This window comes from Bidens hawaiensis, unplaced genomic scaffold, assembly GCF_021521415.1.
Source record: "Bidens hawaiensis isolate Kalapana, Puna unplaced genomic scaffold, B.hawaiensis_p1.1 tig00000458_1, whole genome shotgun sequence".
In the NCBI taxonomy this organism is placed as follows: Eukaryota; Viridiplantae; Streptophyta; class Magnoliopsida; order Asterales; family Asteraceae; genus Bidens; species Bidens hawaiensis.
The window spans coordinates 3351080-3378879 of NW_027491030.1; the positions used below are offsets into that span (position 1 = coordinate 3351080).

At 32.8% G+C, this 27800-nt stretch overlaps 2 protein-coding genes across 2 annotated transcripts; both read left to right on the plus strand.

Annotated features, from left to right (window-relative positions):
- The first annotated feature begins 2521 nt into the window (after nucleotides 1-2521).
- LOC143628462 (protein DOWNY MILDEW RESISTANCE 6-like) lies at nucleotides 2522-8868 on the plus strand. The gene is made up of 4 exons (XM_077098057.1): nucleotides 2522-2811; nucleotides 3388-3635; nucleotides 8087-8411; nucleotides 8487-8868. The coding sequence occupies exons 1-4, from the start codon at nucleotides 2614-2616 to the stop codon at nucleotides 8727-8729; spliced, it is 1014 nt and encodes a 337-aa protein (XP_076954172.1). The 5' UTR covers nucleotides 2522-2613; the 3' UTR covers nucleotides 8730-8868.
- A 17208-nt stretch (nucleotides 8869-26076) lies between these two features.
- LOC143625649 (RPM1 interacting protein 13-like) lies at nucleotides 26077-27800 on the plus strand. Its single transcript, XM_077095936.1, has 3 exons — nucleotides 26077-26366; nucleotides 26792-26878; nucleotides 27669-27800. Exons 1-3 carry the CDS (start codon nucleotides 26094-26096, stop codon nucleotides 27798-27800), a joined length of 492 nt encoding a protein of 163 aa, XP_076952051.1. The 5' UTR covers nucleotides 26077-26093.

Sequence of the window (27800 nt, forward strand, 5' to 3'; positions counted from 1 at the left end):
TTAGTGGAGTGATCATGTGTATATAACTAGTTGCTTGTCCTCGAACTTGGTCTATTGAGTTGTTTTGAGTTAAACTTTGAATTCTATTAAGAGTTATAAAATGTTTTAGGACTAGTCAACGTATTCATTGGCATTTATGTTGACTTATTTTTGAAATTGTTTTCTGGTAACCAATAATCAATCAATCAATCAATCATACCCAGTAAAATCCCACCGACAGCAGAGCTATAGGTAGGGTCTGGGGAGGGTGGGATGTAGGCACACCGTACCTCTATCCAAAGGAATAAAGAGGTGGCTTCCAGAGAGACCCTCGGCTCTAAGAACATGTGTATGAAGCAAAAAAAAGGAAATCAAAGTTTAACAGTTATATAAAAAAATACTACTAATTATAATAATATTAATAATAAGGTCACAGTTTAACCGCAATATAAAAGCTAATAATAATAATAATAAAATATGTAAGGGAAATATCATTATGATATGTGACCTAAATAAGTTAAATCTAAGCCCTAAGGTATTCAATTCTCTCTAAAAATCCTTAACTTTAATTCTACTTCTCCACGAATTCCTATCCTCAACCATGTCCTCGGAGAGGTTTAGGTCTATCAAATCATGCCTAATCCTCTCATCCCAAGTCAATTTCGGTCGTCCTCTACCCCTCCTCCCCTCTATAATAATGTTTTCTACGGATCTAACAGGATTCGTCGTCTGTCTTCTCTTTACATGTCCAAACCATCTCAATCTCCACTCTCTTATCTTGTCTGCTATGTTTGCCACCCCTAATCTCTCGCGAAGCACAACGTTTCTTATTCTGTCTAGCCTTGTGTGCCCACACATCCAACGTAGCATTCTCATTTCTGCTATCTCCATCTTCCGCACTTGTGCCTTCTTGATGGCCCAACAATCTGTTCCATATAGCATTGCAGGTCTAACTGCCACCCTATAGAATTTTCCCTTCAGATTAGTCGGGAAACTCTTGTCGCACAATATACCTGTGGCTGCTTTCCATCTACACCATCCTACCTGAACTCGGTGGGTCACATCACTGTCTAATTCCCCATCGCTCTGTACAAATGATCCTAAATACTTGAACTTCGTTACCTGCGGGACCACCTGCCCTTCAATTGTGATGTGTGCGTCTTCACTGTCGTTTATCTCACCAAAATCACAGTGTAGGTACTCCGTCTTAGATCGGCTAATCTTTAAACCTTTTGTCTCTAAGGTTGTTCGCCACTCCTCAAGCCTCATGTTTAGATCTTGTTTTTTCTCAGCAAGTAACACAATATCGTCTGCGAACATCATGCACCACGGGAGAGTCCCCTGAATCGACTTTGACAACTCATCCAAGACTACAATTTTGAAATTAAAAGATTTGAGATATAGTCGTTGGATGCCATTTAAAGGCTTAGATATTTTGAAATATTCATTGAAATATTCAAATTATGTTTTCTTTTAAAAACAAGAAATGTTTTGTAAACGATAGCAGGTGTTTAACTCTCGTGTTATATAAGATAATATCTTAATCAAATCGAATATTTTTCGATGCATAACATAATGTTTTGTTGAAGAAAAAGAGGAACCAAATGAATATTTCCGAACTTAAGGTCGTGGCGTGCCAAAAACCATAAGATTTACACAATACGTGTAAGTGTGTAACATAGAAAATAAAGTCTTGGATGTGCCCAAAAAGTTTCAAATCAAAATAATAAAAATGAATACAGGTGCAGGTCCCGATAATGCCGGCACCGTTACTAATGTTGTTCTGTCGGCACTAGTTTAATTCGTCACAATGTCCGTACGGTGTCGACACCATGTATAATTTAACTAATATAAGTATGTTTTATTTTGAATACAGCTTTACTTTTTAATTGAGTTAATATTAGAAAGTAGACGATAAAAATATCACACACACTTACTTGGTTTCTTTTAAATAACAAGTTTAAATTATTTGAGAAAATTTATATTAATAAAAAAGTTAAACTTGTATATTGTCAATATACTATAGTGACACACTTACAATTAAAAAAAATTGTAAAGGACACATGGCACTGATAGGAATGGTTACTGTTAATAAATTTTTATATGTTAATTATTTTGTAACAAATGTTACACCATAAAACGAGTATTTTATTTTCTTGAATATAAGTTGAACATAAGTGTATTATTGCTGTTTTCAACTAGAAAAAAATGATATGTTACGTATGAGTATTCACGGTTGGTTTTGATAGTCTTATGTTAAACTTATAAGCCCAATCGTTAGTAACAATTTTTGTCATCAAAACCAAAACTGAACCGTTACCAACAATCTGGTTCCGGTTAAGTTTAATGCGTTTCAATACCTAAACGTCAACACTCACAATTGTTATGTGATTATCAGAGTCTATGTTCAGATACTCGTATCATATAGGCACTCATTTAATTAATTATTAATTAATACTAATATAGAAACCAAGACTCTATTAAAAAAATTCACACACTTGAGTGACCTCCACAACCTTATATATACATGTCACATGCTACACAATTTCCTTGCAATTTCCTTCACTTCCTCAGAATCTTCACATCGGTCCCACAAATCTCACCACCGGTACCACCATCTTCCTCCGTCCACCCATGGCGGGAAAAGTCATCTCCAGTGGTTTTCACTACACCACTTTACCAGAAAGCTATGTCCGCCCGGTCAACGACAGGCCGAACTTATCTCATGTGTCCGAATGCGACAACGTTCCAGTTATTGACATCGGCGGGGAAGACAGACACCGGATAAGCCAACAAATTGGCGACGCGTGTCGCCACTATGGCTTTTTCCAGGTTTTTATTTAAAACGACTAAGCCTTTACACTTTATAGAGTTCGCTCACACGTTGACCACCTTATCATTCCACCAAAAATAAACTTAAGACTTTTTTACTTTATTATTTATTTATTTATTTTTGACATTATTTGTAAGTTTCATTGGTCGTTTAAAAAAAGTCAAAAGTCTTATCTAACTCTTTGATACCCGTAGCTAACATTTGACTATATGTTAATTATTATCATGTGGTAAATCAAGGTATAATACTATATTATTATTTAACTTCTTTTGACTTTTTTACTTTATTTATTTATTAATTTTTACATAAGTTATTCGTTAACCATTAAAAAAAATCAAAGTCTTATCTAACTCCTTGATATCAGTAGTTAATTTTTGACTTTATGTTAATTATTATCTGGTAATAAATCACGGTGTAATACTAAATTATTATCTAACTCTTTCTGACTTTTTTTCATTATTTATTTATTACATCACTTTTATAATTTGTTAACCGTTTGAAAAAAAAAGAGCCAAAGTCTTATCTAACTTCTTGATACCAGTATTAACTTTTAATTGTACGTTAATTATTATCAGGTAATAAACCACAGTGTCCCGGTTGAGTTAGTGAAGAAAATGGAACAAGTAGGAAGAGAATTCTTCCAGCTGCCAGTGGAAGAGAAGATGAAGCTGTATTCCGAGGATCCGACGAAGACGATGAGGCTTTCGACGAGTTTTAATGTCCAGAAAGAACAAGTTCATAACTGGAGAGATTATCTTAGGCTTCACTGTTATCCTTTGGAGAAGTACTCTCCTGAATGGCCTTCCAATCCTTCTAATTTTAAGTAATTACTCTTCTTACCCTCTCTACACATATATATATATATAAATATAAATAATATATACACACAATGTTAGTAACAGTTCAGTTTCAATTTTCAATGGGAATTAATGAAATGAACGTGAATTAATGAAATCTACTATTATGTCGTACTAAGAATGGGAAGTTTAGAGAAAAATGTTAAGATTGAAAATCGAGCTTCAAATGAAAGAATTTGAGTTCGAGAGTTAGAAAGACAAATTTTTGGTGACATTTGTCAACGTATCTTAGAGTCGATGTAACTTAAGAAAGAGAGAGAAAAAGTTACTCCCCGTTTAAAAAATATGACATTTTCTAATCTCTTGGACTTATCTAGTTGGTTTATTTATAAGTATGGTAACTTTTAGGTCAACTACGTGTCAATTCACATCTATATGTATGCATTGCGGTTTTAGAAGTATGTTACTAAAATAATGAGATTGATAATAACACATCATTAACACTCATACATGATTAGTTGAGAAGATAATGTTAGTAAGAAACAAAACTAGTAGTCATAGATTATAATAATAATAATTATTATTATTAATATTTTACTTGTTTATTGAACAATTAAATAAATTGGCATAGGTAAACATTAAAATCTATATGGCAAAGTGCAAGAAAGTGTGCATGTGATGGGTCCATGAAAATTGGACAAAACGAGGAACCAAAGAATATAGACCTTTTACGTAAAAGCTTGTCTATATGATTTGTATATTATTATATAATTAATTTATATTATGTATAACATTAACAACATAATGAATTCCACTTAATACATTTTGACAATATAATTATGCTAAAATTCATTTTTTAAAGATTTTTTTTTTTTTCATTTTCTTAGACTTGAACTAAGTATTTTTGAGTGTTTAACGGATTGTCTCTATCAAATGGCCACCAACTCTGGAACGGCAAAAAGCATGCATGCCGAACTAACTTGTACACTTATAATTTAAAATACGCGAAATAACTTCACAAATCTGGTGTACTATAGTTGTATATTTTAAGGCTTTTCACATTTTTATTAGTATATTGAAAAAAAAGGGTTGTATAATATATGTGTGTGTGATTTTTGTTATATTTTTTAATATTGTAAATTACTTTTTACCTTTTATTTGGTTGAATTAACATAGTAAAATTCTTAATAAAAACAAATATATATTTTCAAATTTGACCAAGTCTTCATCTTGCCTGATCTAAAGTTTGTGGCAAATTTTGACAGTTGGAGATCAAGATAAAGTTATATTTTTTTTCATTGGATATTTTTGGAGCATGTGACGTCAGAAGACGTTTTAGTTATGATGTCATAAAGCTTTAGTTTTTTAAATCTGTTTTAATATTATTATTATATGTTTATTATTAAAACTTTCAAATTCAAAGTACATCTAGTTTATATATTTATCTATTTCCTCCTGCTATATATTTCGTACACTACTTAAAACCTTTAGGGTTTAGAGCATTCAAGAAGTTAGTCCTCACCATTTTTATTGTCAAATAGAAGAGAAGGTTGTGACACCCTTGTGATTAAGAGGTAACATGTGAATCAGTTAACATGTTTATAATACTTACTTATTAATACTTCATGCATCATTATGAGGTGTTATAACTAAACCTGATACACTTCAAATCTGATCAATTCAGATTAAGAGGCTACCAAACAGCTCCAAAGAAGATGAGCGATGTGAAGGAGGTGACGTCCACACGCTAGTTGTGGTGAGCGGTGTCCATACTCGATAGTCTTAGATAAGAACTTCTAAACATATTATGTGAAGGGAGTTGAAAAAGAGAGAGATATGAGTTTTTCAGGTGTTTGAATATGTAAGAGAGAGAAGTCATCTGATAAATAGGTAAGTGTTTGGTAGAGAAACACGCACCTATTCTTAAAGCTCTTGTACAATTTTTTTAGGGGACTAAGCACTCATGGTTATTTATTGTATACCGAAAATGTCACTTTATTTCTATCATAAATAACTCATAAACCACAAAATCATTGGTAACGCATACCTATAAATACCCTAAAAGTTTTTGTTTTTTAATTAAAATTAAATTAAACACAATATGAACATATGATGATTAAGTGGCAAAGGTTTACCACGTATTTGAATACGTGTTTACCCACATATATAGATTGCGATGATGTTACCACATGAGGTTTGATGCTTGTCATGGGGTGCTAAGTCCCATCTAATATGTTATTTAAATTCACTTATATTATGTAAGTCAAAATTTAGTCCTTTTTATCTATAAGGTTGCCCGGGGCAACCTTGGGTTAGCCTCGTCTATTCCCCATACACCTTTTTTAATGACCTATAAAGTCTGATCACTCGGGTACACTTATTAACAAAAGACCATAACTTTGAACTACACAAATCTTGTCTTGTCTTTCTTTTCTTTTACTAGGATTTGAACCATAGACAAAAGCTAGGAGCCTTTATCACCCAACAAAGAAAGGACAATTTATGTGTTTCTAACTAATAATATAAGCGTGGCCAGGGCACCCGGAGCGAGCTAGAGTGGGTTGTTTCTAGCACGTGCATTGTAGTGAGATGAAATGGAAGATGGGGTGGTATGATGAGGTGAAGATAAATAATCTTGTTTAATAATAAAAAACCATCATCCCCTCACGCCCGTTGGGCGGTGTCGTTCACGACTTTGACTGCCACCTTAGCGACATAGCATAAGACCATGTGTAGTGGTGGCTTTGCAACCTGCGTTTTGAGCCATAACGCGGGGAGTACACCAACCCCCCCCCCCCCCCCCCCCCCGCGTTATGTTGAAGACAAGTTTCCAAGCGTTTTATATACAACGCTGAAAACACAAGGAAAACACAAGGGTATAACTCTGGAAACACCGCCTCCCTCCAAGTTATGCCAACTTTACGACTACACTTGTTTTTTATACAAAACCATAACTCTGACTGGGCGCCACGTGACGCATAACCCCTGGATGTGAAGCTTTACGACTACACATGGTCTAAGCCACACCAGATAACTTCATATGATTTAGTAGTAAAATCATTAATTATATAAAGTAAGGCATTTTCATCTCATATTTTATCTACAAACCTAAAATTATATTAAAAATTATTGTACTTTTTTTATTTCTAATTAAATAATACTTTTATACCTTACCTACATCATACATTTTATCTCTCATCCATTTACAAACACTTTTAAAAAGTATTAAAAATTTATATGATGTGAACAATATTTTTTCAAATATACGAAAAATCACTACATTTTATTTCTGTTTCACTCACAATACTCTAAATCACTCCCTACATTATAAAAACCTCACTCAAAAAACAATGGATAGGATAAGAATGCTCTAATAACAACCAAAAGAGTTTTATATAGATTTCATTATTAATTTTTATAAAAGAAAATAGTTCCACCATTAACTATACTTAAAAAATATTTTTGTATACTTTGTCAACTTACTAATTAAATATACTATAAAATAAAGAATTTTATCATCTTTTATTTTGGGCATAGTAGCGTCGATTTATTGTTGAGTATAATCGTGCATAATGTTACGTAATCATACATAATAGTCCCTATATGTCTGTGCGCACACAAGTGTGTATTACTTAGTTGAGATGCTATTTGTTAAGCTGAAACATCGTACTAATCACACGAGCTAAGCTCGTGTATGCTTTTTGCAAAGAAGCTAAAGCCGAGCTATGACTTACCCTTTAGCAAATAAGATCGAGCCAAGTTGAACTCAATCTCGAGCTTCAATGACTCTAACACGCCAAGCTCGAGTCGTGTCAAGCTCAGGCTCGCCTAGCCTCAACTTACCCACACCTCCGGTTATGATTATAAATTTATGATATGTATATTATATGAATGTAAGTATTCACGTCAAATTACACGTGTCACACCCGTATTAATATATATTATCATTACACGAGTAGCTAGGAGCCGACTCCATTCATCCACCACCGTCATTCCATATGAACGAACCACCAAAATCACTCATTTATTAGTCGGTCACCGCCTTTTGTGACACCTTTGATTACAACCGTTGGATTAGACAATTTGTGACCATATTATTCGTCGCAAAAAATACATTACTTTCAATCAATTTGGTCAACTTCGTTTATTTGACACACCCCACACGGTATGCCGACGTAAGACAACAAGACACGTTTTGACATTACCCTCATCATATTATTATATTATAAGTTATAATTTATATCTATATAAAATTATATATTTCTGTTTATTAAAATCTTTATTAAATCCTATTGGCTTCATTGCTTCAAAAGTCATGTTTGCTTCTAGTCACACTCCACAAAACCATACATTATTTATTCATCTCATATATTTAATATTTAGATTGAGAGTTATAGTTATGATTTGAATTTGGTATATGAATATTTTGTCAGTTGGCTAATCGTTGTCTTTGTTATAAATTAATTTATTTTTGTAGGGAATATGTTGGGGATTATTGTACGGTGGTACGTGAATTGGGAATGAGAATACTCGAGTTTATATCCGAAAGTTTAGGGTTAGAGAAGGAACGAATAAATATGATTTTAGGTGAGCAAGGACAACACATGGCCATCAACCATTATCCGGTGTGTCCTGAGCCTGAGTTGACATACGGGTTGCCTGGTCACACTGATCCTAATGCACTCACCATCCTCCTTCAAGACTCGCTTGTCTCGGGCCTACAAGTTCAAAAAGATGGCAAATGGGTAGCGGTTAAACCATGTCCTAATGCATTTGTCATCAACATTGGCGACCAACTAGAGGTGGTTTACATTTTTGTGATTTGTGTCGGGTTGAGTAAATTGAATGCTAACTAGCTTTTTCTTTTTTCCTTTTAGGCTATAAGTAATGGTGAATACAAGAGCGTGTGGCACCGAGCCGTAGTTAATTCAGACCAACCAAGAATGTCAATAGCTTCGTTTTTATGTCCATGTAATGACTCTATTCTCAGCGCTCCTAAAGAATTAATAAAAGATGGATCAAGGCGTGTTTTCAGAGACTATACGTACACGGACTACTACAAGAAGTTTTGGAGTCGAAATCTAGACCAACAACATTGTTTAGAATTCTTCAAGAACTAGCTATATTTTCTTCACACCATCCATCCCAATATGTTGTCAACCTCATGTCCTAATTTGTTAGTTTCTAATAAACTTGTTAGATTTATAAATACGTTGATCAATAATGCTTTCGATTATTTATGAAATGAGTGTTCCAATACTGTTTTTTACCTCCATACTATATGTACATAAATAACTAAAACATCATCAACCCAACATTTTATTTAATCTTGTTTCAGTAAATATATCACTTATGATAATATTGGAGTTGGACCATCGTTTTAAAACAAAAATTGAAAGCAATATGATTTAGTTGACACAAATTGAAAGTTAAGTGTCATAACAAAGAAAAAAAAAGTATGTGAATAACATAATTAGAAAAACTAAAAAAATTAATTACTATTTACAATGTTTTCTTTTATATTCACATGGTAATTAGAGAAAATAAAGGAATGGATTTTTTTTCGATCAGTGACTTTCACAATTAAATTATCTCACTGCGTGAACACGCCGCATCCCGCCACCCCACTCAGGCCAACTATGTTGACATGATCGGGATCCACGCTGGCATCCGAGTTTGGCTTGACGATCCCGGTAAAACCAGTTGGCACACCCCGACCGAAAAGAGTGGATTTAAGTTGAAAAGATTGACAAACGAAAGTTATTTTATCTATTTATTTATATAATTATTTATTATCATATTGTTACTATCACCATCTTTTTTTTCTTTTTGTTTGAACGGAAACCGAAAGTTTGATTTATGTTTTTGTTGGTTTGCAACCATGTCAACCTTCACCCTACATGAGTACATAAAGTTCAAAAAAGCCTAAATTAGATGACTCTGTCGGATGTCGCCTTAAGTATTATATATAAATCATCTAATAAGCTTAAATATATTATAAAAAGTTTGGCTTGTAGTAGAATAATGAATGGTAGATCAGAAAACCTTTTTAAAAAGGTTTATTACTTTTGGATATTCCAGTTTCATAGTGTCAAATATAAAAAGTTTTTTGAGTTAGGTAATATTTATCGTATAATAAAAATACAATGGAATAATAAAAAAACAATAATCACAAGAAATTAAAAAAATATATAATATAAATGCAATGACATTTACAAATTAAATAAAAAAAATGATTATTATATTAGCTACTTGGGTTAGGGTAAACAAATGAGAGGTAAAGGGTTTGAACCTAGTTATAAAGAAAAATTTTAACCACTTCATTAGATTATGTGTTGTGGAGGACTACAAAATAAAGCGATTTACGTAATGTGACGCTCAGTTAGCAATGAGTGAGTTTTTGTTATAGGGGTGTAACGGTGTTGTAACCCAATATATATATATATATATATATATATATATATATATATATATATATATATATATATATATATATATATATATATATATATATATATATATATATATAGGTATTGGATCATTTCAGAAGTTTTTTTTACAGCGAGAAGTGCGAGAAGTGAAGGTGTAACTCCATTAATCCCTAATTTCACTCCTTTCACTCCCTTTCTTATCGTATTTTTGTATATGTGTATGTATGTTTGTATGTGTGTAGGTAGGTTTGAATGTGTGTAGGTACATGTGTATATGTATGTAGGTAGATTTTAATGTGTGTAGCTAAGACAAAAAAAAACCAACCAACATACATGTAGGTAACATCATAAGAAATTGAGTGAAATTAGGGATTAATGGAGTTACACCTTTACTTCTCGCACTTCTCGCTGTAATATCACTTCTCGCAAGATCTATCCCCATATATATATATATATATATATATATATATATATATATATATCACACACACAAAACAATAAAACAATAATGCTTTACAAACTCAAGCAGACGTCAAATAACACCCCCCCTTACTCGCCCCTATTATCGCCTGGGTGGTGGTGAGGGGAGGGGTGTTCACTACAAAAATCATCCTAATTTTTTTGATTTCCCATTACAGGCAGCCTAACTTGTTCAATCTACTGAACTATTAAATTAATTCGTTGTATAGAAAAAGGTTCAATCCAGTTTTTCATATACGCTTCTAATAAAATTTCGAACTCGGGGTTCTAGTAAATCCACCCATGATATAGAATGATCCAGAAAAGAAATTAAAAATATTTTATTAGGGCAACAGGTGTGCTCTACTAAAGTACTTATTTTTTACCAATCTCATAATGACATGTTTTACCTTATACACGCTATCCTAAACAACTTAAAACCATAGACAACACCCCACTCAACTACCCCTCTCTCTTTGAACTACTAGTGAAGGCGGTAGTGTTACCTAATGAGCATGAGTACCCGATTTCACTTTACCAAGAATACACCACCCCCCCCCCCCACCCCAAATCAAGGAACTCTGTTAAAAAATATGATATAGTAGGTGACATCATAGTCAGTTTAGATATTAAAGTCGTAAATCCATCTAGATTATCAATCAGTTAAAACTTTTAAACTGTTTATTATATAAAAAAGATTCCTACGACGACAAATCCGACAAAGATCTTTTAACTTCGGCCTTTTACTTTATGTGAGGGTGGAAAGTTGACATGGTTGCAAACCAACAAAAACATAAATCATTTAACTTTTAGTTTAAAGTTGTTGGTGGCTCGTTGATAAAGATAAAACAGGTGATAAACCAAAAGGTTATGAGGTTTCAAGTTAAAGTCTTTAAGATGACAAAAATTTCACCGTTAAAGCTTAAATTAAATCATTTATTTACTTCAAATACCACATTAAAATATATAACTAATGTTTATAGATAACTAAAAACATCATAGGACATTACCAATGTTTTTGGTCAAGATTTTGATTCGAAACTTCTTGTAGTATTTTGTATATGTACACTCTCTGAAAACACATGTTGATCCGTCTTTTATTAGTTCGTTAGGAGCGTTGAGGTCATTACAACGACATAAAAATGAAGCTATTGACATTCTTGGTTGGTCAGAGTTGGTGAGGGCTCGGTGGAAGACACTTTTGAATTCATCATTACACGCCTCCTATTAAGAAAAAATAAGCTAGTTAGCATTCGGTTTTGCTAGGTGATCATAAGACTCACGGCCCTCATGGTTGTCGACTCATGGTTCACACTGACCACTACGTGGACGACTTTAACCAACGAGCACAACTGATAGCATGTTGTTAGGCATGGATTGGCTGGCAGTACTAGCTAAGCTTTGATACTTTCTCTGATCTCTTGGCTAATATACATTGCTATTTCTATCCCAACATTATAGCCTAACTAGTACTCCTTGTTTGGGCACCTTTAGCTATATCATTAATAATTTTAGTTGTTAGATGGACTTTAAACAAAGGATGACCTACATAATAAATGATATCAGTTATTATTTTTAGAGATGGGTGTGATGGGATCATCTAAAGTGTAGTGTGGATTAATAGGTGCAACATGTATCTTAACTCGTGATCGATTGGTTATGTTCAGCATGTGACATGAAATAGTATTAAATCACATGCAGGTTATGTTCAGCATGTGACATGAAATAGTATTAAATCACATGCATGAACATACCAAAGTATATTTAGATAACTTGATGCATAATGTGCAACTCATGATCATCAAAGTTTACTATCTTGACGCGTGTTATTTATTTATTAAGCATGTGACAAAATTGTATGAGCAAACATGTTTTAACTGTTGTTAATCTTCTTAATTCAGTATGTCATTGTTTTATTTTGAATCATGTAGTGTGAGGTTTATTAAAACGTTATATATTTCGATTATGTGAATATACTAGTTGGCGGTTACTTTTATGGTTTGGTATTGATTTTTTTTAAAGAAGATGCATTTGATTGGGGAGTTAGGCTATGTGTAATGGGATTACTAGTAAAAGCTTTTGGGCTAGCTATTGTGACATGTCATTGCCACGTCACGTAAGATAACTAGTCATCCATTAATTTAAGTGTTATGGGTTAACTAGCAATTACTCTCATTAAAATAATAATAATTAAACTATAGAAAATTAAAATTAAAATAAGAAGTAGTTTAGTAGGGTGATGTGGATTTTATTGATTGGTGCACATAATTAATTCGTAGACCAAAAAGCAGAGAGTGTCCATGGCGCTTTTATTGGGATAGCCCAACTTTGTGTGAAGAACGCTATCATTCCCGTATTGCATGAGTGACACCTCCACAACATACGTCCTTGTACAAGAGTTACTTGTATGTATACAATATAGATACTATATTTGTGTGTTTTCTACTTTGTTTTGAATCATTCTCATGTTTGATTCGTTGTTATATTATTTTATTAACTAATATACTCAAATGTGATAAAATTCTCATATTGTTAAGGCCAAAAATTATTTTCTTTTCATAACCTTTTTAGATAGTACATTATAAATTCATCACAATACATTTTGTTTGTTATTATAAAGTTACTTAACCCAACTTTATATATCATTCTGTGCATAGAGATTCAAGTACTAACTTTAACTACTCAAACATGGCATCTTAACATTTGCATAAAGATTTTTTTACATAAGATTCACAATTCTATTCATAGTAGTCGAATATGTTATATTATTATAACATGTTTTGATACAATTAGAAGAACAAGGCTTGCTCCCACTACATTAATAAAGTGTGCATTTACTTGAAAAATAACTTGGACGCGGTGAACCACATTCAAAACATTTCAACTCTCGAAGACAAGCATCCGATCAAGGAACAAAAACACAATATAGAGGTATCAAGCAGACGATCACATCCACTATCCGATGAAGAACTTGCATATGACTTATCGATATTCATGGGCTAGGAGAAGAACCAACAATAAGAAGGTGTTTAGGCGAGGAAGACTATGTTGAACTAAGAATTAAAAAAAATAATGTATTTTATATCGTAATTTCTTTTCTTATTTTGTGATCGTATATGTTATGGGAATTTTTAAAATTACTAATAAATAAATATATATTGTTATTATTTTTTTTTTATATTTATAAAATTCTGTTCTTTATAAAAATTAAAAATTAAGCAGTTGCAAATCGATTTCTATACGAACTGGTCTTGAACCAAACCTAACTGATTTCATAGGTTCCCGTTTCATGCCCCTTCAAACCGATTAACTGGTTCCATCCCAAACCAGTTTTGACTATGATCATCGAGAACTGGTTTAATTCCACTCGAACCAGTTTAGGGTTATAAACCAAAATGTGCACCTTGTAAAATTTGTAGTGACTAACGAATTTTACTGGATTATTTATTCCGTATAATAATAACTAAATAGATATCAAGTTTTAATTCAAACCCATATCGTCCACTAAAAAGAGGTATCCCTCGAAAAACATGTAACGTTTGAGAAGCGTATTTGGATATAAGATTAGTTTCAAATACTTAGTGTTTAAGATAAGTATGATATTAGGTGATAATATCTAAAAATATCACAATTATCCCCCGTATTACGGGGGTATTTCTTTTTCGGGTCTAATATTCATATTTTTTTGCATTTTAATTTTATGTATTATAAAAAAGTTAATAATATACTTAGGGTTGATGATGAAATAGTTTCACAAATAAATAACATGTTATAACCCGTTTAAAAACTATGAGTTTGGTGAGACCCATTACTCGCTTATTTTTGTTTTTACTATAAAATTGTTTCTTAATATAAATAATATATTTTTCTTAAAAAGTTGGATATTAATATTTAGTATATCCCTACTTTATAATATTTACATATAAAATAATTGGTGAGATTTATTTTTAAAATAATGAGAGGTTATAACTCATTTAAGGTTATCTAGTGTAACGATTCCGGCAACTCCAGGTATACCCTAGCCGGAATATACTATTTACGTGTTATTTAATATTGATTATATGAGTTATAGCACGTTTATACGAATATATATGGTTCACAGTATGAATCATACTCAATTATATAGTGAATCATATTGGAATTACAATTAACCAATGAACGATTATTGAAACCCGAACGAATCGGGAATTACATTATAGACGAAGTATATAATGTTTAGTGATATTTACGAAGTATTAATGCTTCGGGATAAGTAAATTATAGCACAGAAAAAGGATTTCGATTTAATGGTACGTCGGTACGCTAAACGAAGCCTTTAACACCAAACCAAGCAAGAGACGATCAATCAAGCCGAAAAAGATGCGTAATTATTAATAATATGATGTTTTAATGTCATGGGTTACGTTTTTAAAGTTTTTAAATCAGTTTTATATAAATTTTATTTTAACCCGAAAAACAACCATTTTAGGCTCGTTTCAAGCCGAATTACGAGTTTAAACGAGAAACGAACTGAACCAGATTATCCACAACATTATCCGGATTGCATAATCCAAATGTGTGGACAATATTTGAGATGTGGGCCCCCCCCACACCCCCACATATGGCCGGCCACCCCCCCCCATGTTCATATTATCTTTCATTTTCTTTTTTTTAACCCAAAAACACTCTCAAACTCTCTCAACTTTCAAGCATTCATCCAATCCCTTGATCTCCAACCAAAAACTTGAAGGTATAAGCATGTTTTGATACTTGAATCTTGTTTTTAATTGCATAAATTCTTGAGAAAAGGAAGTTTCATGTGAAAAAACGGGTGAAAACCCGAGATGAAACCGATTCTCGTGTGATCAAAGGATGTATACAAGTTATACAAAGGATCTTGATCCAAGTAATTAGTTAAAAGTGTTTAGAATGAATTTTTACGGTTGAAATCTTGTCAAATGAATTTTCCAAGTGAAAGACGGGTGAAAACCCGAGATGAAACCGACTCTTGCATGATCAAGAGATGTATACATGTTATACAAGGGATCATGGTCCAAGAAATGAGTAAAAAGAGTCGAGAATGGATTTTTACGGTCAAAATCGTTGTTTTGATGTTTTAACCGACACTAGGAAAGAAATGGCTTGATTGTGGGTATAACTTGCTTGGTGTGGTGTTGATGTGCTTGTAAGTGTTGTATCTAGCGGCTAGCAAAGGCTAGAAACCGAGATCTTTGCGATCTAAAGCTAGAAAACACAAGATAGTTCGGTTTTCGTGTGTTATGAAAAAATGGACAGATTTACGTGTGCTTAGAGTCGGGTCACGAAATTTCACAGAGATGATCTACACATGAAAATATGAGATCTGTGAATTTTTGGTAATTTTTGGATAAAAGATGAATATTTGGTGAATTTAATGCTCGGTTTTGGCCAAAAATAGTGAAAAATAGCAAAACATGATGAAAAATTCCGGAAAATTTAAGATAAGCTTTTTATAACATATAAAAGTCACCCACAAAATTTGAGCTCAGTTGGAAAAGTCTAAGTAGGCTTTTCGGTGAAACGAGTTCTAGGGCTTTCTAGCTCGGTTTTGGGTGAAAATGGCTTGAAAAATAAGTTTTAAATTCTGGAAAAATTCCAGGGAGTTATGAGGATGATAAAGATCATCCCAGAAAAATTTGGGATTTGTCTAAAGTGTTTTGGTATTTTTGATATATTTAGTGTTTTAACAAGATTTAAAAATAGATAAATAAATGTAAATGTAGGAAAATAAATCTGGGAAAATTCCAGAAAGTTATGAGGATGATAAAGATCATCTCAGAAAAATTTGGGATTTTTCTAAAGTGTTTTGGTATTTTTGATATATTTAGTGTTTTAACAAGATTTAAAAATAGATAAATAAATGTAAATGTAGGAAAATAAATCTGGGAAAATTCCAGAAAGTTATGAGGATGATAAAGATCATCTCAGAAAAATTTGGGATTTTTCTAAAGTGTTTTGGTATTTTTGATATATTTAGTGTTTTAACAAGATTTAAAAATAGATAAATAAATTTAAATGTAGGAAAATAAATCTGGGAAAATTCCAGAAAGTTATGAGGATGATAAAGATCATCCCAGAAAAATTTGGGATTTTTCTAAAGTGTTTTGGTATTTTTGATATATTTAGTGTTTTAACAAGATTTAAAAATAGATAAATAAATGTAAATGTAGGAAAATAAATCTGGGAAAATTCCAGAAAGTTATGAGGATGATAAAGATCATCCCAGAAAAACTTGGGATTTTTCTAAAGTGTTTTGGTATTTTTGATATATTTAGTATTTTAATAAGATTTAAAAATAGATAAATAAATATAAATATAAGAAAATAAATCTGGAAAATTTTTACAAAATTCCTTTCTGTCAAATTAAGTTTTGTGCAAAATTTCAAGACCCGAGACTAATCGGGTAATTATTTGTGCTAAAAAGAACATAAAAACAAGTTTTTAAAGCTTAAAACGTGTAAACCGGCAAAGTTCGCATAAGCGAGCTGACTGGTACATGAAAACTCTAAAAATAGACTATTTCATAAATCTAAGTAAATTAAGTAAAAATAAATCATCCGAAAATAATTCGGATGATTTGGGTAATTTTACCCGATTTTACCGTTTTCGGCACCGAAATACCGGAAATGGGCCCCACGGCCAAACGGGGTGTCAAACCGAGCTATAATTTCATCACCTTAACTAAATTGACTGTCAAACTCTAAGCAATGTCAATCTGAGTCCTTAGAAGTGTCACGGGGTTAACATTGTCCCCGAATCGAGTACAGTACTGGGTTAACAATGTTCTCAGATGTACCGATTGATATGTATTTAAGTTATGGGAATTATATAGTAACGACTAGATATTATATTACAGATCCAGGCACGTAGCTGTTCCTTATATTACTCACCGACTCACAACAAGGTGAGTTTTCACGAGCCCCTTTTAATGAATTGTTTTAATTATATTTTCCCGGGGCGGAAAACATGTCTTATTTAAAGTATTTAAGTACATACCGATCGTATGGAAATACTTGTACATTTATATATATATGGGCTGATGCATAGAATATATAAAATGTTTATAATGTGTTATTGTTCTGGGGTAACATAGTTCCCAGGGGTTATTATTGTTCTGGGGTAACATAGTTCCCAGGGGTTATTGTTGTTCTGGGGTAACATAGTTCCCAGGGGTTATTATTATTCTGGGGTAACATAGTTCCCAGGGGTTATTATTGTTCTGGGGTAACATAGTTCCCAGGGGTATTTATTGTTCTGGGGTAACATAGTTCCCAGGGGTTATTATTATTCTGGGGTAACATAGTTCCCAGGGGTTATTGTTGTTCTGGGGTAACATAGTTCCCAGGGGTTATTGTTGTTCTGGGGTAACATAGTTCCCAGGGGTTGTTATTGTTCTGGGGTAACATAGTTCCCAGGGGTATTTATTGTTCTGGGGTAACATAGTTCCCAGAAAGTTATTGGAAATGTTCTGGGGTAACAAAGTTCCCAGCATGATTATATTGTTAATAAATGATTATTAAAATGATTTGTCAGTGTTTATTTAAATTAGTGAAACTCACCAACTATTCGTAGTTGACCCGTTTTCTTTACATGTTTTCTAGGTATGCCCAAGTTGGATTGATTGATGTTTGCTTAACTATCTGTGCTACCTGTTGGAAGCTTGCTGCTCTTTGTTTTGTAATGAATTTATTAATGTCTTATCGGTAAAATATGTGTGTAACACCTAGACAGTAATGAAACTCGCAACAATGTAATATGTTATAAATTAATGTAGTGATATTTTCTTTATAAGCAATGCTGTTGATATCAGATGTGTCTGTTGCATCCCGTGTACGTTTCCGCTGCGGTTACGGGGTGTTACATCTAGGTATGGTGAGATCCATACCGTGAATTCGGATCAAATGCACTTGAAGTCTTCATTTACAAATAAAACAATATGGTGACTTAAATGTTTCGTTTATTTGCGAGGGTTGTTTTACATTATTTGTTCTAATATTTATTTATTTTTTGTATTTATATTTTTTTATTGTATGAAAGTTAATAATATACTTATGGTTTAATGATAAATTATTTGACAAATAAATGAGATGTTATAACTCGGTTTAAAAACGGTCAAGCAGGCAAAGGAGGAGGCCAAGATGTGGGCGGCCAGGTCAGTGCTGCAAGCAAGGATCAAGATGGCGATGGAGGCCGATGATCCCGCTTTTGATAAGACAACCTCGAACGTGAAGAAGTGGAAGACTACCTTGGCAGCTCTCGGTGGTGAGGAAGATGTGGAGATGTCTGAGGGGAATGAAGCTGGTACGAGCGGAGCTAAGGATGTGGCTGAAGGTTGTGTTTCTTTTTCGTGTCTAATATTTATATTTTTATGCATTTTAATATTATTTATTATAAAAAAATTAATAATATACTTAGGGTTTGATAATGCAATAGTTTCACAAATAACTAACATGTTATAACCCGTTTAAAAACTATGAGTTTGGTGAGACCCATGATCCGCTTATTTTTTTACTATAAAATTGTTTCTTATTATAAATAATATATTTTTCTTAAAAATTAAATATTAATATTTAGTATATCCTTATTTTATAGGATTTGCATATCAAATACTTTGTGAGATTTATTTTTAGAATAATGAGATGTTATAACTCGTTTAAGGTTATCTGTGTATGGTGAGACACATACCGTGAATTCGGATAAAATTTATAAGAAGTCTTCATTTACAAATAAAACAGTATGGTGGCTTGAGTAAACGTAAGAAACAACCATAGAGCTTTTAAATGTTTTGTTTATTTTAAGGGTGTTGTTTTATATTATTTGTTTCTAATATTTATTTATTTTTCGAATTTTTATTTTTTTATTGTATGAAAGTTAATAATATATATGATTTGATGATAAATTGTTTCACAAACAAATGAGATGTTATAACCCGGTTTAAAAGCTATATGAGTTTGATGAGACCCAAGACCCGTTTATTTTTCTTTACTATAAAATTGGTTTTTTAATTATAAATAATATATATCTTTTTTAAATAAATCATATATTAATTTTTAGTATATCCCTACTTTTTAGGATTTTTATATCAAATATTTGGTGATATTAGTTTTTAATTTAATGAGATGTTATAACTCGTTTAAGAAATATATGGGTTTGATTATACCCATACCCATGAATTCGGGTCAAATGCATGAGAAGCCTCCATTTAAAAATCAAGGAAATCTAGTGACTCCTAAAAAATGGGGAGCGATCACATCGCGATATTTTCGTTTATATATATTATAGACTTGATACAAAAAGTTAGTTTTTAACATCCAGTGGGTTACATTTAGCCACATAAGACTATAAACAGATATATCCGATAACGCGTACCTATGATAAGTATTAGGAAACATATATACATCACCTAGATGACCAAAATCCGGATCACTACCATCCTAGTCATGTGTCAATGTGCTAGTGGGATATCAAAACATCAATTGCCAACCATTACTTTGTTGCATATGTCCACTTATATTGTCGTTATTTCAACTTCTTTGACCCACTTATAGATTAATAAGCAGCCGGTCCTGATCCGCAGTCCCTTTAAACCTAAGACCATGAATGAATTGGCAAGTTAATCCACAATTTTCAAGCTTGTTGACATCAATTATGATCAATAACTTATGTGGGACACAATTTACATATAAAATATGTCAAGGATAATTAATTAATTTAGAGTAAACAATAAACTGATCGTAGTGCGGGTGGCGCCCCTATCACCTCACCAACAATTCATCCGTCAAACCATTTTGCCAAAGCTTTGTACAAATAATTGTTAGTGTAAATCTTGTGTAAGTACAGGGGGTTAATGTTGTGTTTACAAACCTAAGAATTTTTTGAATTAGTTTTTTCTCCTAGTTCGAGTCTAATAAAGGATTGTATATGTTAATGATTAGAAGGTTATAAAATAGAGGTTTTATGTAATCAAGTTAATCATAACAGTTAATAATACGGTCAAGATTCAGACTTGAAATCTGATTTACCTTTTACAATCAATTTCACCCATTCACATCTTTATCATGGCAAATTAGATTTTAATAATCTCATTTTTATGAAAAGTTGACTAACAATGATCCTCCTCAAAAATTTCTTCCCACTGGTCCCACCTTTCGTCATACATTTTTTTTTTCATTGGTTCCCCATTAAAAACATCTTAACTCCGTTAAGTTATTTTGAGTTTCAAATTGATGTTTTAAGGCTTTGATCAGAAGGAGAACATAAGTCGATTAATGTAAAACTTATCTCAAACAATGTTCTAAACAAATTGATTTTTGCTTATTAGAAGTTTAAACACCTTAATTGAAGCTTCGTGTAGTCATTTGAAGCACATTTTCGAGTTAAGGATTACATCTACCTGTATCTTCATTCCGATCAAAAACTTTAAAATATCATCTTGAATTTTTGAAATAACTTAACGGGTTAAATTTTTTTAAAGGGGTTCAATGAGAAAAAATAGGGCGGAATGTGAGATTGTTATAGGCTAACTGCAAAAATGTGAGATTGTTAAAATCTAATATGTCTTTTGTTTAAAAATTATTAAATAATAATTGTATTTTCAATTAAACTATTACACGTTTGCAGTGAAAAGTTAATGAGAGCCAACATGTATGCAAGGCATTGACGTGACGGAGCATATTTTTCACTTTTTAATAAACCACTACACATTATATTGCACAAAGTCTTTAAGCTTGTCGGACCACTGTTAGCGGTAGCCACCGGTTTATATTGCTCTAAATTGTGTGCCAACGAATTAGTCAATACCGACGTTCTGTTTTTCTTTGTTTGTTTGTGTAGTGTTTGGATCGGATGCTGATTTGTGTATACCGTAAGTATTTAGATTTTGAAGACATAATACGTCATACCTTTTTTGGGTAACATATGGTTTAGTTTGGTTTTTGAAGCATATTTTTATTTATTCTTTTTTTCTTAAAGTTGTATAATATTAAGAGTATGTGTAGCGGGTGACGTCATAGAGGATGCAAAGCGCCCGGAAGACCCCCCTTGAGGCGCTTTAAGCTTCAAATTATCTTCCATCGTTTTGAACAAAACACCCCAAACTAATCCGCAAACAAGAGTGTTTCTAACGTTTTTATAGAAGTAATCACCTATGTGATAATTAACAAATGGTTAAACTATTGTGTGTTATTTCTATTGGTGTGAGATGACAAATAGTAACTTCACACAGTAGAACTTGAACTTTACTTTTATATCACTCTTTACTTGCATTCACATTTATTCACACAAATTGAGCAATCATGTAAAGAATTTAATATTGATTTCACATACAAACGAGGGTAAAAATGTAAAATATGAACAACCGAGAAGTTCATTAGGTGAAATGAAATAAAGAGGTTAAAGATAAAAAAGATAAATTTTTAGAGTTTAAACTAAATGGTTACTTTTTTGTTAGAAAATAATCGTTAGTGTTAGAGAGACGGTTTGTTAACTAAGCACTTGAGTATTATTAAGAAATTGAGTTGGAGTAGAAAACACGTTAATGTTAGTAACAAAGATGCATGGTCATTGTATTTTGTGCGATTTTCATTATTTATAAAAATACTGAAAAGTGTTGAATAAGTTGTTCAAGTATTGCGTATTTTCTTTTTGAGTTTGAGGATTGATTTCCACAGGGGCGAAGTATAATGAGGCCCTCTGTTTTTTCGCGCGTTAGTGTAAATTTAGCCGTTTTTCGTCCGAAATTTGCGTAGTGTAAATTTGCATGTTTTCTGCCAAAAATTTGAGCCCGGCCTCCCTCGTTTATGAATTTTTTTATACATTTTGAGTTCGGCTCTCCCGGCATTCACGTCCAAGCTTCGCCACTGGATTTCAACATCATGCTATGAGTATACTGATATCGTGTATGCTTTAAATTAATTAATTTCTTGCCACTGTTCTATCACTTACAAGGACTTTGCATATTTTTGTAGGGTTTTGTCTTCGACCATGCTTTATTTATTTTATATTTTTTAAACGGAGACATACACTTATCTGCTTTATACTTCTAAATTACACTAAAAGAATTCGATCTTGCATAAATGGTTTGGCTAAAGAACAATATTTATCCGTAAATCAATATCACAAGTTAATCAAGATCATTATCTTTATGATTTAAATTATAGAATATCCTATCATCTAGTGATGGTTATAACACAATTTCACATAAAATTCTCTTCTCTTCTGTTTCAACCTTTGTCAAAAATCATCAAGAACACTTCTTGTAATTAAATAATTGATTTACATTATTATTATTATTATTATTATTATTATTATTATTATTATTATTATTATTATTATTATTATTATGTTTTAACTGGTCAACCCTAACTTTGCAACTATTGTTTGATTTTTTCAAAAGGGCTCCACCTTAAACAAGTCTTGACTTTTGTTAACCCAAAATGAAACCGATTCCAACCCGAACCCATGTGGAAGAAAGCCGAAAATGCACCACTCTAGCTAAACCTAGGTGTTTTCCTGCTAAATATCGTCTTCCTCTTGGTTTGTCCGTTTTACATACATAACACACAATTATATTCTAATTATATTTCATTAGCCTAAACCAGCATAGTAAAGAAGACAATTCCAAGGATCTAAATTTGACCAAAAGAGCAAGAATAGTCTCTTACTCCACTTATTTGGATGCTAGTCAAATTTGTAAAAGCACTAGATGCTAAACAATCACAAATGAAAATTATTATTACTTTAAAAGGAAAGTCACCCCACAATTTAAATATCAAGGACTTTGTCCGATATTTTAGAAGTCTTAAGACCCAAATCACGTTTCAAATGTGACAAATCGAAAGATAATTAGTACCAGACACACATATGACCGAGCATAGGAAGAAAATTGGAAGACACGTGACAAAGAAAGTATAGACAGCGAAGAAAAAAGTAATGAATAAAGGAAAATTCAGAACGCGTGTAGAAATAGTAAGAATGAGTGGCGTAAAAGGCTTTTAATTAAGAGGGTGACATGACATTCCAAGTTGCATGTGTTGCTCCAGAGATTCGTAAATGTACAAAACATATAAAAACTTCCTAGGACGAAAATGACATGTGTACTTACCTTCACGAATCGTGGGCCGATTCGGGTCACACTAGTGGCCCACCAAACAATGAAATAACAGCAATAATAAGATTACAATATTGTTTCTTGGTTAGTTTAAGGCTTTAAGCCCAATGTTAAACTTTATGCACTCACCTTGGAATAGTAGATTAGTGGGGCATGATGGTATATAAGTACCTCAAATATGGATTATAAGCCCAATAATCTTAAGAAAAGGGGAAAAAAGGAAAAAAAAACTCATATGAATGTTTCCCTAATGTACAAACAAACCAAGACACATCTGGACAATCCTTAAATGGTCGTTTGAGAATACGAGTTCGTGAATATTATCGTTAAATTCGGTGTTTGAGATCTGGTTTTCGAATATAGCTATTTTTCAATGTCTTGTTAACATTTTGCCACTTGTTAGTATATAGACGTTTAACATCAATAACTAAAAAAAGCGCTCTAATGTAACCAAATATTGAATGATGACACGATTCAAGAGAGTTTTTCCTCTCAAGTTGATGTGGGCCCAAGTGTAGAAGATTGGGTCATGATGTTTCTGGAGGCTTAAGATCGTGCTTCCAGATGCATTGCACGAAAATGGACATAGCTTGGGCTACGGGCCTCCATTTCAAGTGTGCTACCAGTCAAAACGACCGTTGGAACGTGGGCCATGCTGTGGTAACCAGTCATAGGCGAGTTGTCCCGTTTATTTTTCCTAAATAAGCATTCTAGATACACTTTTGAGCCACTTTTATGTTTTTTTGTCTAGTTTTTGGGTTTTCTTTTGGTCTGTTGTTTGGCCTGTGCTTGTTTTTGTTGGCCCAAGCTCATTTTGGATGCTTTATTAATATGTTAAGTTACTTGTGACTGGTCATTGATAAGATTTTAATAAAAAAATGAATTGCGTTTTCGAGTTCTAGCCTTTTGGGGTCGAATTTGGGGGTTGGGGGAAGGTTCATCACGGGTATTCACAGAATCAACGTGATTAGCCTTCGTTCACGATTTGTACGCTGCATCACAAGCACTTCGACAGCCATGCTTGACAAATCCTATATAAACCGTGTGTTATACAGTATACACATTCTTATGTTTGGATGGGTATGGGGAGGCATGCTTGCGTGGACCTTACTGGGGTGTCACCTCTTGTCGGGCTTAGGGACACCGAGTTTGTTGCTAGGCAGACTGTGTTAAAGGCAGAATCAGGAAAAATTGCTAAGCATGAGAAGGCGTGTGTTGAGAACCAACATGCCTTTATTCATCTTGCTTTGATACATTTGGGTTCCTTGCCTCCGATAATGCTACGTTTAAAAAAAAAGTTTAGCGGGTCATGTACATTAACTCAACGACACCGCAGAACGATAACTTTGTTTTCAATAGAATTTGTTTTGCCATTTAAAAGGGTGTGGCGACACAGCTTGTTGTCTGCTTACCTGCATCTCTGTTGTAATTAGATCATTTTTTAGTTAAATGAAATATTCTTTATCACTGCTCACATAGACAATAATGCAAATGACATTGCCACTCCGTTGCATCCACATCAAAGTGCGGCGAGATCTCCAAGCACAACCCTCGCCGTTTCCATCCTTCTTCTACCCGCTGAAATCCAGTGTGGCATCCACATTAGTCCCTGTGACGGTGAGGCGATGCCCATATCGCACAACCTTATCGCGAGTTTTCAAGTAACCAATTACTTAACTAAATCTTTTCAATATTTTCAAAATTTAACACCCTTAAAATGAGAAACTAAAAGTTTTCCAAAATAATATAAACACACTATAAACAAACTTAAGAATATTTTTTTTTTCTAAAATAAAATGTCTCGCATTCTCTCGTTATCATTCATGTCATGGCCCAGTTTCACTAGGCCCAATTCACAAAACATATTATTATTATTATTATTATTATTATTATTATTATTATTATTATTATTATTATTATTATTATTATTATTATTAAACGTTTCATCCTTTTTATTTTATTTTTATTTTTTGAATTTTGGAAAAACGACTTTCTTGTGTGTTACGCCACCGCACTCTACAAACTGGAGAGTCTCGTTGCCCACTTGCCCTCACTCGAACCAAACTATGTTCTCTTAACCAAGATCACGCTGGTTTTAGAGTTTGGCTGGAGCGTCCCCCCTAAGAAACCATATCGTTGGCCATCACCTGACAAATATTATACCGCCACAAAAGCAGAATTCTCTGACATGACACACGACGAAAAAAAAAAACTTGATTTCAAATTTCAGCATGCTTAAAGTAAGAAACCAATATTTTCCAAAATGAGAATAATATTCCATTATTTCATCTAAGCCCAATTCCACTAGGCCCAATTCACAAAACATTATTATTATCATTATATCATTTTATAATAATATTATTTAAAACGTTTCATCTGGTTTTCAAATTTGAAGCCGTTATTATTATTATTAGTCACTGTATTCACAAATCTTTTGCTTATTAGGGTTTCAATCAATCAATCAATTAATGGCGGATTCAATTCAAATCCTCTCAACACCGAAACGCAAACGCAAAACCTCACCAATTCAATGTTTATCTGATATCGATATCGATGACGATTCGCCGTTACGACCCATCTTCTGTTTAAAGCGTAAGTCCGCCATTAAAGAGTTTGACGACAAAGAAGACTGTTTCATTCTTGAATTTAACCCAGAAGAAGAAGAACAAGATACGTTGAAATGTGATCTGGGTTTTCAAGATTCTTCGCCGGATATTTGTATGGTGGCTGAAAAGGGTAAGGTGAGATTTATGATTTATATATAAAGTTTTAGGGTGGAAGACGGGTCGGGTCGGGTCGGTTGAAACGGGTCATGAGTCGAAGTGGGTTAGCGTCGAAGTGGGTTAATTAAAAAAGGGTTGTTTTGGTTCGGGTCGAAACGGGTCATGGGTTGAAATGGGTTAGGGTTGGAACGGGTTTCGGGTTGGTTGAAACGGGTCATGGGTCGAAATGGGTTAGCGTCAGAATGGGTTAATTAAAAAGGGGTTGTTTTGGTTCGGGTCGGAACGGGTCAGGGTCAATGGGTTCGGGTCTTTTTGTTATGAGGACAACGGAGGAAACATTTTAGTTTTTATATATTTTATTTTTGATTTATATTGAGTTATGATTTATATGATAAACTTTTGTTAACGGGTTTAGGGTTTGAAATGTGGGTTTTTGTTAACAGGTGGCGTGTAGAGATTACCCGCATTCAAGGCATTTGTGTGTGAAGCATCTGTTTGAGAAGACGTCACATGAGAGTTACTGTAAATTGGTAATTTGGTATTTTTTTTAGTTTTGATTGAAATGTGTTGGGTTTAGGTGGTGTTGTGGAACTCGCTAGTCAGGCGGTGGGGTATAGACTGGCGATTAATTCTCGTGATTAATCGGATAGGAATATTATATGTGACTTTTCAAAATTGTATGTATATAGGGTGGGCTTCGGTATGAATATATCAAACATGAGAAGGATACTAAATTACTAATAACTAAATTAATTATGCTAATGCTAGAGTTTATAAAGTATAGTAAAATAGTAATTACTCTAATGCTAAATAATGACTCTAGTTATTTGTGCGCTTATCATGTTAAGTTAAGAGCTATTTGTATTTGATCCTAACACTATATATACACACACAAAATTTTATACATAGTTTTTCAATTTTATTAATCATACTGGATTAATAAGTTTAGTTTTTCAAATACTTAAAATGATTTGCACCATAATTTGTTCGATTTTGACCAAAGTTTGACTGATTTTGACTGAAATTTAACAATCAAGTTTTGTCAAAGTTTGTTGAAATTAGGCCAAAAATGGATCAAAATCTAAGTATTGGAAAAACTATGCATATTAGTTATTAATCCAATCTGATTAAGAAGTTTGTAAAATTAAAAATAAAATTTTGAAAATTTTCGTGTATATATATAATCTTGAAAAGTTTCATATAAAATTTTAATCCGATTAATCTAATAATCTCTATCAGTTGCTAGTTAGTACCCCACCGTTTAGTTGCTGGTCGGTAGACCCTACCGCTTGACTAATGTTACTGATTGTTTGATAGCAGTGCTACTGTTTTGTGTGTGATGTTGCTGCACTTTGCAAATCATGGTCAGGGTATACTGGTCATTGTCATGCTATAGACAATGAAGGTTGGAAGGCTGCTAGGAAGTCGTTGCGTAAGGGTAGAACAAATTGA

Bases quoted from the DNA above. Each gene is read 5' to 3' on its own strand.
- LOC143625649 (XM_077095936.1), top strand. From the start codon at position 26,094: ATGGCGGATTCAATTCAAATCCTCTCAACACCGAAACGCAAACGCAAA. The intron at 26,367-26,791 runs GTGAGATTTATG...TTTTGTTAACAG, and splicing joins TGGTGGCTGAAAAGGGTAAG to GTGGCGTGTAGAGATTACCC. The intron at 26,879-27,668 runs GTAATTTGGTAT...GTTTGATAGCAG, and splicing joins ATGAGAGTTACTGTAAATTG to TGCTACTGTTTTGTGTGTGA.
- LOC143628462 (XM_077098057.1), top strand. From the start codon at position 2,614: ATGGCGGGAAAAGTCATCTCCAGTGGTTTTCACTACACCACTTTACCA. The intron at 2,812-3,387 runs GTTTTTATTTAA...AATTATTATCAG, and splicing joins GCCACTATGGCTTTTTCCAG to GTAATAAACCACAGTGTCCC. The intron at 3,636-8,086 runs GTAATTACTCTT...TTATTTTTGTAG, and splicing joins TCCAATCCTTCTAATTTTAA to GGAATATGTTGGGGATTATT.